This window comes from Bactrocera tryoni, chromosome 1 (assembly GCF_016617805.1).
Source record: "Bactrocera tryoni isolate S06 chromosome 1, CSIRO_BtryS06_freeze2, whole genome shotgun sequence".
Lineage (NCBI taxonomy): Eukaryota > Metazoa > Arthropoda > Insecta > Diptera > Tephritidae > Bactrocera > Bactrocera tryoni.
This window is the reverse complement of record NC_052499.1, coordinates 453,915-471,912: the sequence shown is the minus strand read 5'-3', so window position 1 is coordinate 471,912 and position 17,998 is coordinate 453,915. Positions and strand designations below refer to the sequence as shown.

The 17,998-nt window shown below is 36.4% G+C and overlaps 4 protein-coding genes across 5 annotated transcripts; 2 read left to right on the top strand and 2 right to left on the bottom strand.

The window, feature by feature from the left end:
• LOC120782541 lies at positions 1–1,903 on the top strand. The gene is made up of 2 exons (XM_040114872.1): positions 1–1,161; positions 1,233–1,903. The coding sequence occupies exons 1-2, from the start codon at positions 108–110 to the stop codon at positions 1,436–1,438; spliced, it is 1,260 nt and encodes a 419-aa protein (XP_039970806.1). The 5' UTR covers positions 1–107; the 3' UTR covers positions 1,439–1,903.
• Positions 1,904–4,023: 2,120 nt separating this feature from the next.
• On the top strand, positions 4,024–10,393 carry LOC120782357. The gene is made up of 4 exons (XM_040114596.1): positions 4,024–5,234; positions 5,316–5,512; positions 8,952–10,065; positions 10,132–10,393. Exons 1-4 carry the CDS (start codon positions 4,157–4,159, stop codon positions 10,329–10,331), a joined length of 2,589 nt encoding a protein of 862 aa, XP_039970530.1. The 5' UTR covers positions 4,024–4,156; the 3' UTR covers positions 10,332–10,393.
• A 476-nt stretch (positions 10,394–10,869) lies between these two features.
• Positions 10,870–12,953, bottom strand: LOC120773201 (serine/threonine-protein kinase rio2). Its single transcript, XM_040102142.1, has 6 exons — positions 12,825–12,953; positions 12,627–12,768; positions 12,190–12,568; positions 11,934–12,125; positions 11,700–11,871; positions 10,870–11,639 (listed from the first exon to the last, which is right to left on the bottom strand). Exons 1-6 carry the CDS (start codon positions 12,888–12,890, stop codon positions 10,941–10,943), a joined length of 1,650 nt encoding a protein of 549 aa, XP_039958076.1. The 5' UTR covers positions 12,891–12,953; the 3' UTR covers positions 10,870–10,940.
• A 220-nt stretch (positions 12,954–13,173) lies between these two features.
• Positions 13,174–17,876, bottom strand: LOC120766353. Of its 2 annotated transcripts, XM_040091782.1 has the most exons (7): positions 17,776–17,876; positions 17,557–17,692; positions 14,777–17,494; positions 14,411–14,707; positions 14,229–14,350; positions 13,508–14,166; positions 13,174–13,434 (listed from the first exon to the last, which is right to left on the bottom strand). In XM_040091782.1, the coding sequence occupies exons 1-7, from the start codon at positions 17,809–17,811 to the stop codon at positions 13,236–13,238; spliced, it is 4,167 nt and encodes a 1,388-aa protein (XP_039947716.1). In that variant the 5' UTR covers positions 17,812–17,876; the 3' UTR covers positions 13,174–13,235. The 2 variants fall into 2 exon arrangements, with proteins under 2 accessions (XP_039947716.1, XP_039947717.1); XM_040091783.1 differs by lacking the exons at positions 13,174–13,434; positions 13,508–14,166; positions 14,229–14,350 and having other exon boundaries at positions 14,622–14,711.
• Positions 17,877–17,998: the final 122 nt, after the last annotated feature.

Genomic DNA, 17,998 nt, shown 5'->3' with positions numbered 1-17,998 from the left:
AGTGTTAAAAGACTAGCGCAACATTATGTTATCATTGTGCGGAAAAATTTTACACTCTGGGATTTAGTATATAAAGGTGTGTGCATGAGAAAGCTTTACAAATTCAAATGGCATATCAGAGGCTGAATTCGCCTGAGTGGCTGACAGAGAATTATGTACAGGAGGCGTTACGTGTTCACCACAAGGATCCCAGTCTTCACCTATACTCCATACACGCCCAACCGGCTATGGGGAAGGGTGAGAATTTTGGTGGAGTTTTGACTCGCGTCATAGCAAAATATCAACTTAGCAGAAGCCAACAGCGACTCGAGAAGAGTTTAATTGTGAAGACTTCTTACGAAAGCGATCCTATTGCAAGCGCTATCATGGCTCCTTATGATATATTCAATCGTGAAATGTCCATTTATGAGGAAGTGCTGCCTAAGTTAACTGCGCTGCTTCGCGAGATCGATGATTCTGATGAGTTGTTTTCTACAGCCATCCATGTAGATCACAAACGCCAATTGCTGATTTTCGAGGATCTCAAGGAGAAGGGCTTTATCATGGCGAATCGCTTGCAAGGCCTAGATATGACACATACAAAACTAATATTGCAGAAGTTGGCTAAATTGCATGCCACATCGGCGGTGCTTAATGAGCGTGAGAATGGTTACTTGGAAAAATACGATCGCGGCTTCTTTAATCGCTACACCGATAATTATAGTACCTATTTTGTTGGATCCCTGTTGTTATGTGCTGAGTTTATATTGAAAAATATGCCCGACCTTGCGTTCTATGGGGATAAACTAAAAAGACTGGCACCGCATTACATGGAAATCGGAAAACGTTGCTTCACACCCACACCGGGGCAGGTAAATGTGTTGGCCCATGGCGATGTCTGGATCAACAATGTTATGTTCAAATACGACCCGAAGACAGGTGAACCAGTAGATGTGCGCATCATCGACTTTCAGTACTCATTTTGGGGCTCGCCAGCACTAGATCTGCACCATCTCTTCAACACCTCGCTGCAAGAGCCATTGCGCCTTCACAAACAGGATATACTATTTCAGTATTACCATGGTATTTTCAGCGATGTGCTGAGAAGACTGAGCTATAGTTCACTCCCAGTACCTTCGTTAAATCATTTCCGTCAACAAGTTGAACAGAAACGTTTTTTCGGTAATTGGTTCAACATAAATATTTTATATTCACACACACATATGTATGTAAATACTTTTTCATTCTTGTAGCTTTTCATTCGGCGTGTGTCATACAACCGGTGATGATAAATGAAGACACAGCTGATGCAGATTTTAATTCTTTGGTAGGCGAGGATGAGCGTGCAATTAAATTCAAATACAACTTGTACCGCAACAAGAAGGTTCAGAGAAACCTTTCCAACTTACTACCAGTATTCCATAGACGAGGACTTTTGGAAGTGAATCAGACAGACTAACAATTTCAACATAGTACCTTAAATATAACTGATAATACCAAAAACGAATCATTACAATATATTTACTACAGCTCTTACGGAGAAAATCTGTTTTTTTTTTTTTTAACTTAAGTAACCGAAGTCTTTCCACTTAGAAAATATTAACACATTTAGTGTACTTGCAGCCGATTCGAATAAAATACTTATTAGGAAAAAAAGTTGTAATTCAGCAGATCGCACCAAATGTTTTACTCAACAGCTGCAAATGGAATGACATGGGAGCATTTACCCGACTTGTAAAACAGATTTAAACAGTAATAATTTCATTTAATATTTGTGAAATGTGTTTGTAGCCAAATGTTTATTTCTCAAGGAAATAATGTGATCTGTAGCAAAATTATAAATTGATTTAAGTAACGATGTTTTTGGAACACCACCTACAAGGGTGGTCCTTAAGTACATAGTCTACAAATTATTTGATTATTTTGGAAAAATAAAGGATTTATTTCTGGACGTGGTCTCAGTAGTCTGATGACGGCTCTGAAGTTTGCAAACAAAAATAAGTCTTTGCGAGGTCAAAGCTAAAGAAAAGGTTGATGGGCACATGTTTGTAGTTTAATTCGAATTTTTTGTCCGGGTTGAGTAAACGCGGTTTTTTAATATGCATACTCACATTACGTACATTTTCAATCGGAGTTCTGCCAATACTACATGGTGGATTTTTGTCACGTGATTTATAGTTTTGTTTGTGGCAAAAGATAGGGTCACATTAGAAAATCATATTGGCAGTTGTATACCCAGTCATTGTGGCTACTTTTCTAGACGGTGGTTGAACGACACAACAGCATTCATGCTTCCATTAGACATTCATAACAAAGCAATAACTAGCGCAAGAATTTTCCGACAGACATTTTCAAAAATCACGTTTGGGCAACAAAAATCACCGGAAGTCTTCTTGAAGGAACCATTTTGACTGGAAACCTTCATGGAGAAATTCTTCAGATGCAACGTATTTCTATGACCACGTGGGAATATACGTTGCTTTGAGAAGGCTACAGTTGGCTCACATTGGTTTAGGTTTCGCCAGTCTATAAACAAGTATCAAAGCAAAAGAATGTTCATTTACAGTTAAGATTTGGAAAATTCATAGTTTTTTCCATGGACCAAGCAATGAACGTTTTCGTCTTTAATTGCAAATCATATTTCACTGTTTGAATACTTTAGTAAGCTACTAAAGGGCTAGCATATAGTATACCCTCCCCGCAATGCCTACATACGTATGTATGCAGGTACTTGTGTATGTACCGCATATGAAACAGCGGTATATGTGCATATGTATGTATGTATATTACACTCGTGGCCACGCAAACCTTACCACTATACTTTCTTAATTTTTTTCGGACTTTTTCGTTCATTCATTATTTTCACCAATTTTGTATTTTTTATTTTTTTAGTAAGCATAAGTAAACTAAATTATATTATCATATTATAATTATAGTTTTTAATTTATTTCGTTTAATGAGTAAAACACAAATTAGCTTTTCTGTGCTTATACAAAAGCGGCCGATTTTATTGTTTTTAAAGTGTTACACCTACTAAACTTCGTGTTTCAATTAAAAAAATATATAATATTAATTTCAAGTATAGTGTAAATGAAATTATATTAAAGAAATAAAAAATATAATTTTTTGATCACATGTCAGTCTCTTACACTTCGAGCTCATTTTGTAAAGCTCACTATCATTCAATTGATTTATCTATAGTTGAATGTGTTTTGTTTTCAATTTTTAATATTTTGATTAAGTCATTAAGTTATTTTTAAATAAAAAAATTTCTATACCGCATAAAGTATCGATATAAAATGTAGTTAAATATGCACAATACTTGAAAATTTTGCGTGGCCACGAGTGTATACATATGTATATGGTATGTACACATATTTAAGATTTTGTAGGAATAAAAGGCATTTACATTAAATTATTATACACGAAGCGAAGGAATAGAGCCGGAGCTCCTATTCCACTACAAAATAATCTGAACATGACTGATTGTGCGGCGACAAAAGCTATTATTTATTTCAGTTATTTAATGTATTTACCGATGAACATATGGGTTGGGATATAATTAAACTAGCTCAATGGACATATACATACTATATGGTCATTGCCGAACATTAATCCATTCTGCTCTACTTACTTTAAGTTATCTGATATTGTACAGAAGTACGAACAGATCAAGTGAAAGTACAAAAATATTTGAACTATCTATTGAGCAAAATGTTGCTAGAGTATTTCGTATGGGTGAGATCTCTATTCTCTTCCCTTTTACTTAAGTAGGTGCATACTTACACACATATGTATATACATATATACATATGTAGTAATATAGTAATAATAAAAATACTATCTACAAAAATTACAAACTTATCTTTTCGAATATTACAACGGAACAGAGGTAAGTGGGTACTTAGCTATTTCAAAGTTGGCATTCGCAATTTTAGTTATTACTTTGCTGAATTGGCACACACATAAACACACACACATGTTAAAGCCTATGGGTTTTTCATTTCTATTAGTTCACTCTCAGACGGCAGATATAATTGATAATATATGTTTGTAAAGTGCGGCCAGCTAGTTATAAATGCCAGTGTCCGATTGAAGAAAGCTTCCAGACTTGAAGAAAAACTTGCTGAGTGAAGACAAACAATAGAATATAAATTAATTTTAATTTCTTTAAACAATGAAGGACATAAAATACCAGACAGCCCCACTTTGGTTAACAACGGAGTACGTCGAGTCTTTTCTACGAAAGAATAAAAAGGATGAAGGACTTTCAATCACAAAACTGGACATAAAACCAGCCACAAAAAAGGGTGACAACTATGCCAGTGTGATGACACGAATCAGCGTCGATTTCAAGTTAAGCACCAAGGAAACCGAACATGGTTTATATATCGTGAAGACCTCACATGAAAGTGATCCTTTCGCAGCAAGTATCATGAGTCAATATGATATCTATAACACGGAAATGTTAATGTACGAAAAAGTCTTACCAAAACTGACCGAGTTGCTAAAGGAAATCGGTGACACAGATAAACTATTTGCCGACACCATTTATGTGGACTACAAGCATTCAGCTATAATTTTTGAAGACCTTGCAGTGTTAAAATTTGTTACTCCTGATCGGTTAGTTGGGATGGATGAAGCGCAGACCATGTTGACACTTAAAAAACTAGCAAAAATGCATGCAACCGCGGCCGTACTAAATGAGCGTGAGCCTGGCATTCTAACTAAATTGCAAAGGGGGATATTTAATCGTGAGACAAGTGGGTTTGCACCGTTTTTCGAGGGCGTTCTAGAAGCTTGTGCGGATTTTGCTGGAGATTGCGCGAGTTTGGGATCTTATTACAAGAACAAACTGCTCAAGTTAAAGTCACATGTGATGGAATATGGTACGCGTGCCTTTGATCCCCGTCAGGATGACTTTTTAACACTTAATCATGGTGATATGTGGACCAATAATGTAATGTTAAGATATGAATATTGTGACGGTAGTGATGAACGATCAACAACTGGAAGGGTAATTAAAGATATCTTGCTGATCGATTTTCAATTCAGTGCATGGACGTCGCCGGCGCTCGACCTTCACTATTTCTTTCAAACTTCATTGCCTTTAGAATTTAAGCTGCACCGAGAGGATGAACTTGTCAAGTATTATCATGGTTTTTTGTCTGAAACTTTGCGTCTACTCCATTATAAAGGACACATACCTAGTTTACATGAATTTACTGTGCAAATGGAGTCTCACCGATTTTACGGTACGTAGATACATCCTCATATATATGTATTTCTGATATTTGAATTTTGCCTTGGAAATATATTCTCCTTTATCTCTATAGCGGTTGCTTCGTCGCTGGTATGTCAGGCTCTCCTTATTAATGACAAAACTGATGAAGCTGATTTCAACATTGTGATGGGAACTGGGGAGCATTCGCATGCATTTCGTAGGCTTTTATACACAAATAAAAGAATACAAGATAACGCTATAGCATTACTGCCTTACTTCGATCGCAAAGGACTACTTGATGTAACTAAATAAAATATAATAGTAAAGGTCTTTGGATTGTATATACGTATGTACCATATATACATATGTAAATATACGCAATTTTATCAATATGTGAATAAAAGAAATGTTCCTAAATAAATACAATATCGTTTCGTTCTTTATCCCCAAGGTATTATGGCAGTAAGTATTTAGTAGAATAACTGAATAATATGTTTTGTAGTTATGTTTGTAATGTTTATATTTTTTATGTTTTAATGTGTGAATTCTAACATATTCATTTATACAAATTGTATAACGACTATTCAAATTGAGTCAATTTTAAACATCAATTACATACGCATTCTATTATTATACTACCTTTACCCGGTGCTTCGATCGCATGAATTTCTTAAAATAATCAAAGATCATAAACAACAGCAAATAACTAAATATAGTATGTACCCGTGTACTTTACCGCGCCGATCATCTTCGTGCCGGAGGTGGTTACCAGAAAACTCCAATTTTGTCTGATTTTTAGAAATACTAGCTTTGCCCGCGGCTTTGTGGACATTTGACACTCGCGAACAGGCTAACCTTGAGCTTAAAGAAGGATAGCTTTTCTGAATGCACCCCTGCCTCCTGTAATGTCTGCCCTTACGCTTTGCTGACAGTAACACCAAATCTGAGCTTAACCGGAAACTGAACAGATTTTTATTTTTTTCTTTAACTGGAACTTCGGCACTAATATTTTGTCGATTTGTATGGGTAGTAGCTTCTATCATTTCTTTAAAAACAAAATTTAACAATTTTCCAAAAGCATCAAATATATATTTTTTAATTTTTCAAAATGTCACTTTTGTTTACAAACCATAACATCTGCAAAAAGAGATTTTTTCTCAGTCCGTAAAAAATATACTTTTTTTTAAGTTATAAGTATTTTATGTCCTTTCGAAGGCCATTATGGGTACTAAGTTTCATGATGATACGGTTAAGCGGTTTCGGCGTGAAAGCCTAACAAACAAATTTACATTCACATTTATAATTACAAATATTATTAAAGTTATCTGTATGGATATACACATGTATGTCAGTATGTATGTGTGCACAATGTACGTATAAAATTCGTTATCGAACTTCAGAATTTCACCACAAATGAGCAAACAACTTTTACACGGTTTACAACGCTCAACATTACTACACTTACACTCGCATATGCATGTGTGTCGGACAGAGTTAACAGTAAATCGCACAAGGCTTGCTTTAAGTGGAAACGAAAATGAAGACGAGTTCTTCGACCCTGTCCCGACCAGTTCAGTACATCCTTTCAGCTGAAATCAGGCAGACCACTACGCCCTGCGGCTCGTTACTTAGCATGACTGGTTTTAGTTTAAACCATAAATGCAAAACGTATAAATTTCTAAGATATTGTTTCATATAAAACTGTTGCTTTAACTTTAGGCCGACTCTAAATTTTGACTCTAATCTAACTCCGCTATGAGAATTTTGAAGAATAACTTAAATTAAGGGACAAATATGCTCCAACTAATTTAGAAGCGTCTTTAATATGAGTACGATAATTAGAAGTTGAGTACTTAGATCTGTCGTTAAGATAAGTCTATTTCACAATATTCTGTGCAAAAAATTGCGCACAGATACTTACGATAATAAATATAAATTGTGCGGAATCCCAAAATTCATGAACAAATACAGAGAATGTAAGGTGGAATTAACGCGTTTGCGGGTAATATATGGTTATTATGTCGTAAAATGTTAGCATTGTTTAATACATATGTATGTAGGCATATCTCAATCTCATCTTTACGTAGAGTACAGAAGTAAATGATAATCATTGCAATGGTCTTGAAAATTCGCCTTCTTATACCCAGAACAAAAGATTTTTTTGTACACGACAGACAACTTAAACATCGTTTTATATTTAACCATAAAGTATATATGTTAGCGCTGTCCCCTTGGTTTTTAATGTTTCGATCGGATTGATGTATATTTCGGTTGGTGCTGGGCACCATAATTTTATTAAATATTCCCCTAATCCGGTGCAGAGGCTTGGACGATGACAATAACTGATGAGTCGACGTTGCGAGTTTTCGAGAGAAAGGTTCTGCGAAAGATTTATGGTTGTTTGCGCCTTGGCCACGGCGAATATCGCATTCGATTACTACAAGGTAATAACATACTTTTGTTCACCTAAAATCAATCGAGTTAGATATACATAAGTAAAATCGGATGACAGCCACGCCTAATATATGGAAAGTAAAATCCATCTGATTCTTTCACTTTACAGCATACAAATCAAACATGAATGAGGTTATCAAAATACAACTTTGTACAAACAATGCCCTCAAGATATCGGATTTAAATTGAAGTTCGGGGAGAATATTTTTGTGATGACAGTATTCTTTGTGCCAAAAATCGGGTCTATACTCCCCTTAACGTCCATGTATCTAACAAGAACATTTTCGAACTTCGGGTTGACATTATACCGCATCTATAGGTTAATACTAATGTTGTTTCATTTGATCTATCATAATCTCAACCTGGGGAGGCCAAATTAGTATGCACTTTTGCTTTCGCAGCGACTTTCATTGTAAATTTAACATGATCACGATGTCTAATAAATAGTAGTGAGTACGAAAAAATATTTATTTAAGTGATGATTACAATACCAACTACTATCAAAACGTATAGGAGACAGCTCCTTGACAATGCACTTATTTCTTATATACATACATATGTACATATGTACATATGTACATATGTATGTATATGTAAGATAAGGCTATATGCAAGTGCCCAGCGGAATAGCAATAACAATTTGTAATACGCTTCGAAACATCTCTGTGTTATTTCGATTTAATAAAACTTAACAAATAGTTAATCTGTCATATATTTGTACAGAAGTTTTTCAATGTAGTATATGTACAAGTGGTTACTATGATTAAACAAATAAGTGTACATGGGTATTAGGGGATTGTGCACATAGCTAACTTCACTCGTTTAAATGAGTGTAAATCGTAAGAAGTAAGCAACAAGGTCTAAATTAATTTTAAAAACTTCCTCTTTAAGGACGTAATTTGGGAAATCTTCAATAATGTTATAATTGAGTAGAGCTTAGAAAATTTCATCAAAATTATTCGTCTAAAAAAGCTTTATTGTCATCAAAAGTACCTTTTAAAATGGTGTTCCTTAGTCAAAATTCATTCTTGATATTTGGATGAGTCTAGAGATGAAGAGCTATGATATTCTACAATTTTCGCACTTTATTAAAATTGTTACTCTTGAAAGATCGGAAAAGTTAAGCACAACTGCGAACAATTCTCAAAGTTACTACCTTTTGTTACCACCATAATGTGAAGAAATTACTGCTCTCATTGCACCCATTTCTATTCTTATCAGCTCACTGTAAAACTAGGTAAATTATAAGAGGCATCTTATATAAAAGATTCATCAAATATTTTGTTGTCTCTAGAACTCGGTTGTGCTTAGCAGTGATCGCATTGAATTTGATTTAATTAAAATGAAGGAAACAACTGAGTCAGTTTTAACTTGGTTAACAAAGGAATACTTCGAGACAATTTTGCGTGAATACAAAAAAGACAAAGGACTCATTGTAACAAATCTTAGTGACTCTAGCGGAACATCAAAAGGTGATAGTTTCATTAGTACTTTAACGCGTTTTAAAGTAGAGTTCCTGGAGTCAAACTGCAAGGAGCCGCGTCAGGCATTTTACATCGCAAAAACTAATTATGAGGGTGATCCAGTCATTGCTAGATTTATGAATGATTTCGATGTTTACAACAGAGAAATGCTTATGTATAAACAGATTCTACCACAAATGACCGCATTATTGGTAGAAATAGGGGATGATGAGAAGCTCTTTGCCGATACAATACATGTGGATTTCGAACGATCAGCTATAATTTTTGAGGATTTGTCGGCGTCGGACTTTATCGTAGGTGATCGTATAGCCGGGCTGGATGAGTCGCAAGCTCGGCTAATCTTGAGGAAACTGGCTAAATTTCATGCTACTGCCGCTGTGCTTAACGAACGCACGCCAAAGATTTTGACAAATTTACAAGGTGGGTATCTCAGACGTTCAAATCACGCCTTTGAACCTTTCCACGAAGGCATGGTTGAGGTATGTGCAAATTTCGCTGACAATTGTGAGGAATTGGGACATTACTACAAAGAGAAATTACTCAAACTGAAGCCCTATATATTCGAGTATTCTGTGCGGAGTTTTGATCCTAAAGAGGGACATTTCCTCACGCTCATTCATGGCGACGTTTGGACCACTAATATAATGTTCTCATTTGAAGAGCATGGCGACAATAATCGCACAAAGCACGTTAAGGATGCACGCTTAATTGATTTTCAATTTAGTAATTGGTCATCGCCAGCCGGGGACTTACATTATCTAATTAACACTTCATTTGAAAACCAACTGCGTTTGCATCGTCAGGATGAATTAATTCAATATTACCATGAGGTTTTAAGTAGCACACTACACAAGCTCACATATGGTGGGCATATTCCTTCCTTACACGATCTCTGTATTCAATTGGAAGATCGACGTTTCTATGGTATTTTTTTACATTTTTTACTCTTTTTTTATATAAATGATACATTAAAATCTTCTTACTTTCCAGCATTAACATCTACGATAGTAAACCAACCGCTCCAGATCAGTGAAAATAGTGACGATTCAGACCTTAATAGCTTAACCGAGGTTAATGAGCGTTCCAAAAATTTTTACAAAAGATTGTATACCAATAAAAAGGTGCAAAGTATAATCAAAGCACTACTACCATATTTCGATCGAAAAGGACTTCTAGATGTATCTGATTAGATTTGAATGTAAGAATGATAGATTGCTCTGTACAAATAAAATAATCTTAAAGAAACCTTCAATGCGACTTTAGTATTTTTATTGATTCGCAAACGCTTCACATTGATCATTTTGCATCAACTCATGTCCAAAAACTTTCGGAAAATAAATTATTGATTAGTACCTTATAGCAAGTCTGTCCCAATACTGATTACAAAAAGCATCTGATGAGCAATAATACTCAAATCCACATAACAACTAAAGGTATATGCTGTTTATATGATAAATAACATTTAAGTAGATTTGAAAGCAACAGTTTTCATGGATCGGCTTTCTTTAAGGTAGTTAGGTAGGTGGATCCATGAATGGTGATGCCCTCCACTAATAAAATCATCCGTAGCCTGATATTAAAATATTAAAAAAGTACTTACATCAAGTGACATCCATATTAAAGAAAGTGTTCATTGAAATATGTATGTATGTATATAAAATATTTGATTGGTGAATAGAGCAACTTGGAAATTATATTTTTAACGAAGCAAATATCAAAAGAGCGATGTCTGTTTTTTTTAATTTCGTTAGTTCGTTTATTTATCACTCATTCGTTTGGAAATACAAAATGGAAGCTCTTCAAAAGTCCCATCCAGCATACTCTTTAACCACATCCTTATTTTCTTTGCGATGCCTGTGCACTGCACTGGCCTCGCCTTTCGCCACACAATGCTTACGCATTTCACGTTTTTCTTTTGCGCCCATATTTTTTCGAATACGATCAGTTATAACTGATGGCGCTATAGTACTAGCAGTGGTTGAATAAGATCGCTGACTGCGTGTATCATTCAAAAGCTTTTCCACCAATTTTAAACGATACATTCGGGAATTTGGATCCATGTCGTGCAGTTCGGGAACGTTATCGGTTTCCAAATCATTAGAACTCATTGATGCAGCATCTGAATCATTAGCGTTGACACACACATTAGATCCGTTATCTTTTAAAACTTCAGCTAAATTTTGGCTTGGATGAATGTTGTTGGTTTTACCTTCGTTTGAGTTAGTGAGCATTATTTGGGAGGGCTCACTTGTCAGTTCGGATAATGGATCTAGATCTATATTCGCCAGATATTGCGAGCATGATTCAATATAACGTCGTATAGAATCGTCGGTTTTCTGCGTGTTTTTCATTTCGCTGAAATTCACTTCGTTTTGAAGCTGAAGACGATACTCTTTAAGAGTATCCTTGGGATAATTATCAACTGGCGTTTCTTCCAGCTCAGAATCATCGCTTTCAAGAATTGTTTCATCGGCGTCCTCGGGGATCATGCCATATTCCTAGAAATTCATCAAAATTATGTTACCATAGAGTTATCTTTACGCATTTAATCAAATTACCTGCAAAATGTCTCTCTCCATTTCCTTGGTAACACCGTAACCTGTGCAATGTACTTCTGCATCCAAGTTGTCTTCGCGTTTTAAGTCTGCAAACTTAGGAAAGTCTACACTTTCGTAACCAAATTTTCTACGGAACATTTCGCGGACGCAATTCACATCCCGATCGAAGAAACTAATTAACACAAATAATAATTAATAACTGATCGTCAATAAGTATAAAAGTATATATCTTACAATTCAGCATTTTCATGTGAGGTTGACATCATTTGTGGAAAATCAATTAAAATTGGCGTTCCATCGTCTGTGAGCATTAAATTGAATTCATTGAAGTCCCCATGGATAACCCCAGCATTACCAAGACGAACGATTAAATTCATAAGATCATCATAAACTTGTTCAACATCTGTTAATTCTTGAACCTGTGTCCTTTGTAGAGATTTAATTGAATTAAAATTTTTGTTCATATGCTTTTCATTCTCATACAACTTACATTGGCCATCCGTTGACAAGCTCCATTAACACGCAATGTCGATTGAAGTCTATTGGTTTAGGCACTGGGAACCCACGATCGTGCAAGGCACTCATATAAGCAAATTCTCTAGTTGCCGATATACGTGATAAATATAGCCACGAGGCTTTGTGTCGACGACCATGATAATCTCGCTTTGATTTAATATTTCTGAAACAGGTCCTACCTAGTCGATGAAGCTTTAAGCATATAGATTTACCGTCTTCGTCAGCAACCACGTATATATTTGATTCCTTGCCCACACCTATTTGGTTACCAAATGACGATACAGAACCGCGCAACGTAAGAGATTTCAAAGCCAAATAGTCATACCCCGTGTTTGTTAGGCGATATCCATCATCTGTGCGAAAAACTTATTATAATAGGCGTATTGTTTAGCATTTTTCTCGTTTCCTCACATTTTTTTCCACGTTCGTATGAAACCAGTTTATGTTTACATAGCTCCCTCAGTAATTTATGGACGCCGCCAGCCTTTAAATTAGCAATAGATGCAGCTAATTGTCCAGGTACAAGCTCATGATTCTTCATTCCCATTTCGATCTAAAATATAAACAAAATTAATCGAATTGTACATTATTACATTAGGGAAAACAAACCGCTGTAAGCACACGAAAATCTTCCTTGGTTAAATATCGTAACACGGTAACATCGAGCTTTCCCATTATAAGATTTTATGAAAAATTAAAACAATATACAAATTTTTACAAAATACTACCAAACACGTTGCATCAAAAGGCAAACAATAGGTATATATTTTTTACAGGGATGCTTTCACAGAAAACAGCTGCGCAAACTGACATACTAGTTACGGCGTCATCTGTTTGCCAGATATGCGTTCATATTCTATAAGGAAAGGAATCGGAAACGAGTGAATAAAACGAACCCGTGAAATATATTAAAAAATTCTTTATCGTAATTTTATTTTATATTGCAGAAAAAGAGCGAGAGCAGAAGTTATCACAAATACAATTTCACTTATAAATACCATTTTTTTAATTTTTATTGGTTTAAGTTTTGCAATCTTCCTTCTTGTATATATCTTTGTCTTCCTCCGTACATCTTATTACAACTTTTTTATTACCAATATTTGATTCATGTAACGCCTTTCGAAAAGCCTGCTCAACTTTACGCCATTGAAAGACGTTTGCAATTAGTCGACCAATAGGTGCTTTACCCCCATCAATCAACTGTAGCGCAGTTGGAAACCTAAACAGGTAACAAAAGTTCAAACGACATGTAAACGCTTTGCAGATGAGTGAATATTGAGGCAATGACTTACATATTAATTGAACGGAAGCTCGGAATCAGTTTCAGATTTTTCATAAGAACGTCCATTGCATTGAAACACGCACACTCCGCATCACACTCCGCTAGGATGCATATGCCGCATGGCTTCAGTGCCATTACTGATAAATTCATTGACTTCTCTGACACGGCACAGTTTATAACAGCATCCGGCCAATCATGTAACGCGCTATACAAACACTCAAGTATCATGCAATACTGCATGTCCGCATCATAGTGCATGCATTTAAAGTGGAAGGTTTTCTCAATTGTTTCGAGGGGTTCCTTTATTGTGGACGCTACACAGATGTTACCCACCCCGATCGCGCGGGCGCACAATGCCGCGGAAATGGCAGTGGGACCCGCTCCGATGATTAGGACATTGGTCGTGGGTAGAACTTGTGCTTTGAAACAAGCCTGACATCCAAGCGCCAACGTTTGCGTAAGAGTTGCTTCGATCATATCGACATCGCCTGGGATTTTGTGGCATAAATCAGCGGGGTGAACTTGGTATTTGCGTAGAAATCCATTGAATATTAAATTGTTACAGATGTTGTAACAACCTTTCTTGCAATAGTCGCAAATGCCACATGCTAAGCCCGATTCAACAACAACACGGTCGCCTGGTCGAATTTTCGTTATTGAGCAACCAACCTAAAAAAGGCAGAAGAAGTTCGTGTCCTACAATTTCCAGAAATATAAATTAGTGAGCATACTTCTTGAACTATTCCAGATGCATCATGACCTAGAGTCATGCCGGGATAGGATTTCCCTCCGGTTTCATAGTAATGGAGATCAGATCCTGAAAGCGCAACTGCTTCGGTGCGTATCAGTACATCTATTGGATGGATTATTCTTCGAAATCACAAATTCCTATATAAATAGTGGATTTTTTTACCATACTCATTAAACTTTGGTAATGCTTCTAAACACCGTTCGACTGTACACGGTTCCAGTATTCTTATCACTTCGTTTCTTGTCTTGTTTATAAGATATGAATCGGTATTGTCTTCATCAGTATATTCCTCAATTTTCTGCTCTTTTTCGGATTCATAATTTTTTGTACCTTCTTCGTAACATCGGGCTCGATTTTCATTACAGGAATCCGTTCCATAATTTCTTTTGTGAAGGACAGGGAAGCGATTAGTCATATGCAAACATGTTCTAAAGCTGAGAGGTGAGGGATTCTCATTTTCTGCCTTATTTTAAAAATTCAAATGTAAGTTTATATTTTGCAATATCTTTTCAGTATTTTTGCTCTTACCCTTTTTGCTATTGGCACAGCTTGATTTCATAGGATCCTTACAGGCTTGTTCTTGGCACTCATCAGGATCGCTATAACAGTCTAATTTCGGTTTCCTCCGTTCGAGTTTATCAATGCGTTTGATCTTTGGTTTTGATTGATACTGCATGCACATTCCGTCATCCTTGCTGCCTTTCTTTTTCCCTTTACCACTTTTCTTCGAACTGAATTGTCTCCATGAAATGAGTCCACGTGGAATAGAGTATACGGGAATAGTGCTGAAGTAACGTTTAATGGGAGACATTTCCATAAATGACTTATTATTCGCCAAAGTGTTGTACTTCCTTGCAGAAGAACCAGGTTTGGTTTTGCAATTGGGTTTCGTTGACTTTTTCTTCGTCTGACAATGATCTTTCGAATCACTCTTAGGCGACGACGATTTTGCTTTCTTGCAGTCAGCCGATTTGCTAGAAGACTTTTTGTCTGAAGATGCTGATTTCTTTGCATCGCATAGACTTTTAATGGGTTTGCATTTTGAAGCACCCTTCGGCACACTTTCAGACTTGCAATCGGGCTTTTTGTCCGATTTAGATTTCTTTGCATCACACAGACTTTTAATCGGTTTACATTTCGATTCTGATTTATCTGCATTTGATTTTTTACATGGGTCTTTATCAGATGAGGAGGTTTTCGAATCTTTGCTTTTGCAGAAGCCTTCATAACGTTTACATTCTTTGTTTGTGGCTGATTTAGATGGTGGTTTCTTTACGTCGCAAAGGTTTTTTGCTTTTCCACCTGATTTTCCGTCTGATTTACATTTTGACTTATTGCTATCTTTAGAGCTAGCACTATTAAATGGCTTGCATTTACTTTTGGAGGATACGGATTTTTTCGCTTTTGAGGATTCGCATTTGCTATCAGTTTTTTTTACGTCGGTGGTGCTCTTAGATTTCTTCGCTGCCTTATCGCTAGCACAAGTCGAAGATGGGGATTTTTTCATATCACATAAACTCTTTACCATCTTACATTTGTCATCTTTTCCAGAGGAGAATTCCTTTTTGTTCTTGTCAGATTTTTCATTGATGTTAAGACACGGATCCTTACAAGGGTCACCTAAATCACATTTCTTCTTCTTTGGTTTTGGCCGCTTTTTCTCCTGTTGGCATACATCAGTTTCGCTATTACATCTATTTCCTTTCTTCGAATTTCCACATATGTCTTTTTTCCCCTTATCCTTGGTCGGCTTCTTTTTACGCTTTCCGGCACAGGGTTTCGGTACACCCGGTGTGGTACAAGATCCTTCGTCTTTACCAGCCGCCTTTTTACAAGGATCACTCTTGCAAGGGTCCTTCTTCTCATCTTTCTTTTTCCTAGTTGGACAATTCTTTTTTAATTCGTTACCACATTCGTCTATCAGAGGTTTGGTACAAGGATTGTTTTTAGTGTCGCCACACTTATCTTTCTTCTTGAATGCTTCTTTTTTCACAGATTTCTTATCATCACATTGTACAGAACTTTTGTTAGCAATGTCAGCACGCCGTTTGGTTGCTTCAATTAGCGCTCTGGCATAAGCTTTACAACTCATTAGACCACGTGAGTTATAAGCGTCAATTATTTCCGAAGACGAGAGTAGGGAGATTTCTGACGATATACTAGCTTTGTTCGCCTTTTCTTTGGCCTGTTGCATATTTGCGGTTATGTCTTGAGGTTTGAATTTTGGGTAAGAGGCGTTGCCTGGTGAAACGCATCCTTTGGAACCATCGCGAACACAAACAATGTGTGGGTCTCGATTTGTGCTTTTGATTTTGGCTGGAGACTTTGTCGAATACGCCATTCGGCTAAGATCCGCGGGAAATCCCTTCTGCAACGCTGTACTACATATATTAGCCGCTATGGTTGTGACACAATCATTGAACTCCGGCACTTTGATCTCACCTAGAACGCTGGGTGTGTATTTTGATGGATCAATTTCGACCGTACCCTGGATCATTGCATTGAAGTCAAGAGGAATAGTGCTTTCAGTTTTATCCCTTCCTAGATCCAAATTAGCTTCTATTTTCACTGTGGGATCTTCCAAAGTTTTCGGTGTTGGAGGTTTAAACATGTTAATTTTCTCTAAGGCCGCACTTCTAAAGATAGCATCACGAATATTACTCATATCCATTTCAAATATCAACTGCATAGATGCTATTGCCATTTGTTGCAATTTCTGCTCTAAATTCTCGGGTACATACACAACCATGTCACGTTTGGAACTATTCCAGGCCGCTACCTCATAACAGTCATGAGTCTCGATACGATTTCGTTCTTGTTCGGCCATGGCACGCTCAAGTTTTTCGTAAAGTGATATGTGGTTGCTCTTGATCGTCTCTTCAGATGGCTGTAATGCATGTGAATTGGATATTTCCTCATCATGTGTCCATAGAGTAACATCGTCTTTCCCTGAACATTGATCCATCAAGGCTCCAGCGTTATTACTTGCCAATGGTACACCATAATGTGTTGATTCTGCTGTGCCCATTACATTTTCAGTAAAAGCTTCAATTTGTCGTGCATGTTCTCGAATAATAGATAAAGTGTTCATGGTGTTTTTGCTGGCATCATCGTCACCATCAAACAAGTTAAGCGGAATCAACATGATTTTTGTGGAAGTGGTCGCAGACTTAGACTGTATCAGAGCCACTGGCAGTATGTTAGTTAGGCTAGTCTTGCTTATATCATTTCCTTTGTTTGAAGAATCTGCATTTAGGTACACACTTAAATTAGACTTTTCTTCCCATAGCTATAGAGTACCCATTTACCTGACTTTGCCGCCATTGATCGCATAGATCCATGTTTTGCATTGCGGTTATGAAGATTTGTGCGTCGCCCGCTGTTATGGGAGCACAAGATCGAAGAGTAGCGACGTGGTTTGAAGTTCGGTTGTCGCCTAGACAGCTAAGAAGAAATATATACATATATACATATGCATTCAGCACAGTGGCAACGGCACTAAGAGGGTGTACTAGTTGTCAACTCACCCGCAAAGTCTGCAGGACTTTCCCAAATATTCGCATAGTTTTCAATTAAAATTTTATTTACACAAGAAATTTTGCTAAAAACCAGAAGAAATGACACAAGTTTTTCGTATTTTTAAATTTTCATTGAAAATTTTTTGACGAAAGGTTCAGATGTTTGCAGATTACTGAAAAAATCAGATTTTTCGTAAAGTATTTTTATAAAAGGGTGAAGCACCACAGTAAG

Coding starts and splice junctions, on each gene's coding strand:
- LOC120766353 (XM_040091782.1), bottom strand. CDS start 17,811: ATGCGAATATTTGGGAAAGTCCTGCAGACTTTGCGG. Junction 17,693..17,775: donor AAGTCCTGCAGACTTTGCGG/GTGAGTTGACAA, acceptor ATTTCTTCTTAG/CTGTCTAGGCGACAACCGAA. Junction 14,351..14,410: donor ACCAAAGTTTAATGAGTATG/GTAAAAAAATCC, acceptor TCCATCCAATAG/ATGTACTGATACGCACCGAA.
- LOC120782541 (XM_040114872.1), top strand. CDS start 108: ATGGCATATCAGAGGCTGAATTCGCCTGAGTGGCTGACAGAGAATTAT. Junction 1,162..1,232: donor TGAACAGAAACGTTTTTTCG/GTAATTGGTTCA, acceptor TCATTCTTGTAG/CTTTTCATTCGGCGTGTGTC.
- LOC120782357 (XM_040114596.1), top strand. CDS start 4,157: ATGAAGGACATAAAATACCAGACAGCCCCACTTTGGTTAACAACGGAG. Junction 5,235..5,315: donor GGAGTCTCACCGATTTTACG/GTACGTAGATAC, acceptor TTATCTCTATAG/CGGTTGCTTCGTCGCTGGTA. Junction 10,066..10,131: donor GGAAGATCGACGTTTCTATG/GTATTTTTTTAC, acceptor CTTACTTTCCAG/CATTAACATCTACGATAGTA.
- LOC120773201 (XM_040102142.1), bottom strand. CDS start 12,890: ATGGGAAAGCTCGATGTTACCGTGTTACGATATTTAACCAAGGAAGAT. Junction 12,569..12,626: donor ATACGAACGTGGAAAAAAAT/GTGAGGAAACGA, acceptor TTTTTCGCACAG/ATGATGGATATCGCCTAACA. Junction 11,872..11,933: donor TCACATGAAAATGCTGAATT/GTAAGATATATA, acceptor TGTGTTAATTAG/TTTCTTCGATCGGGATGTGA.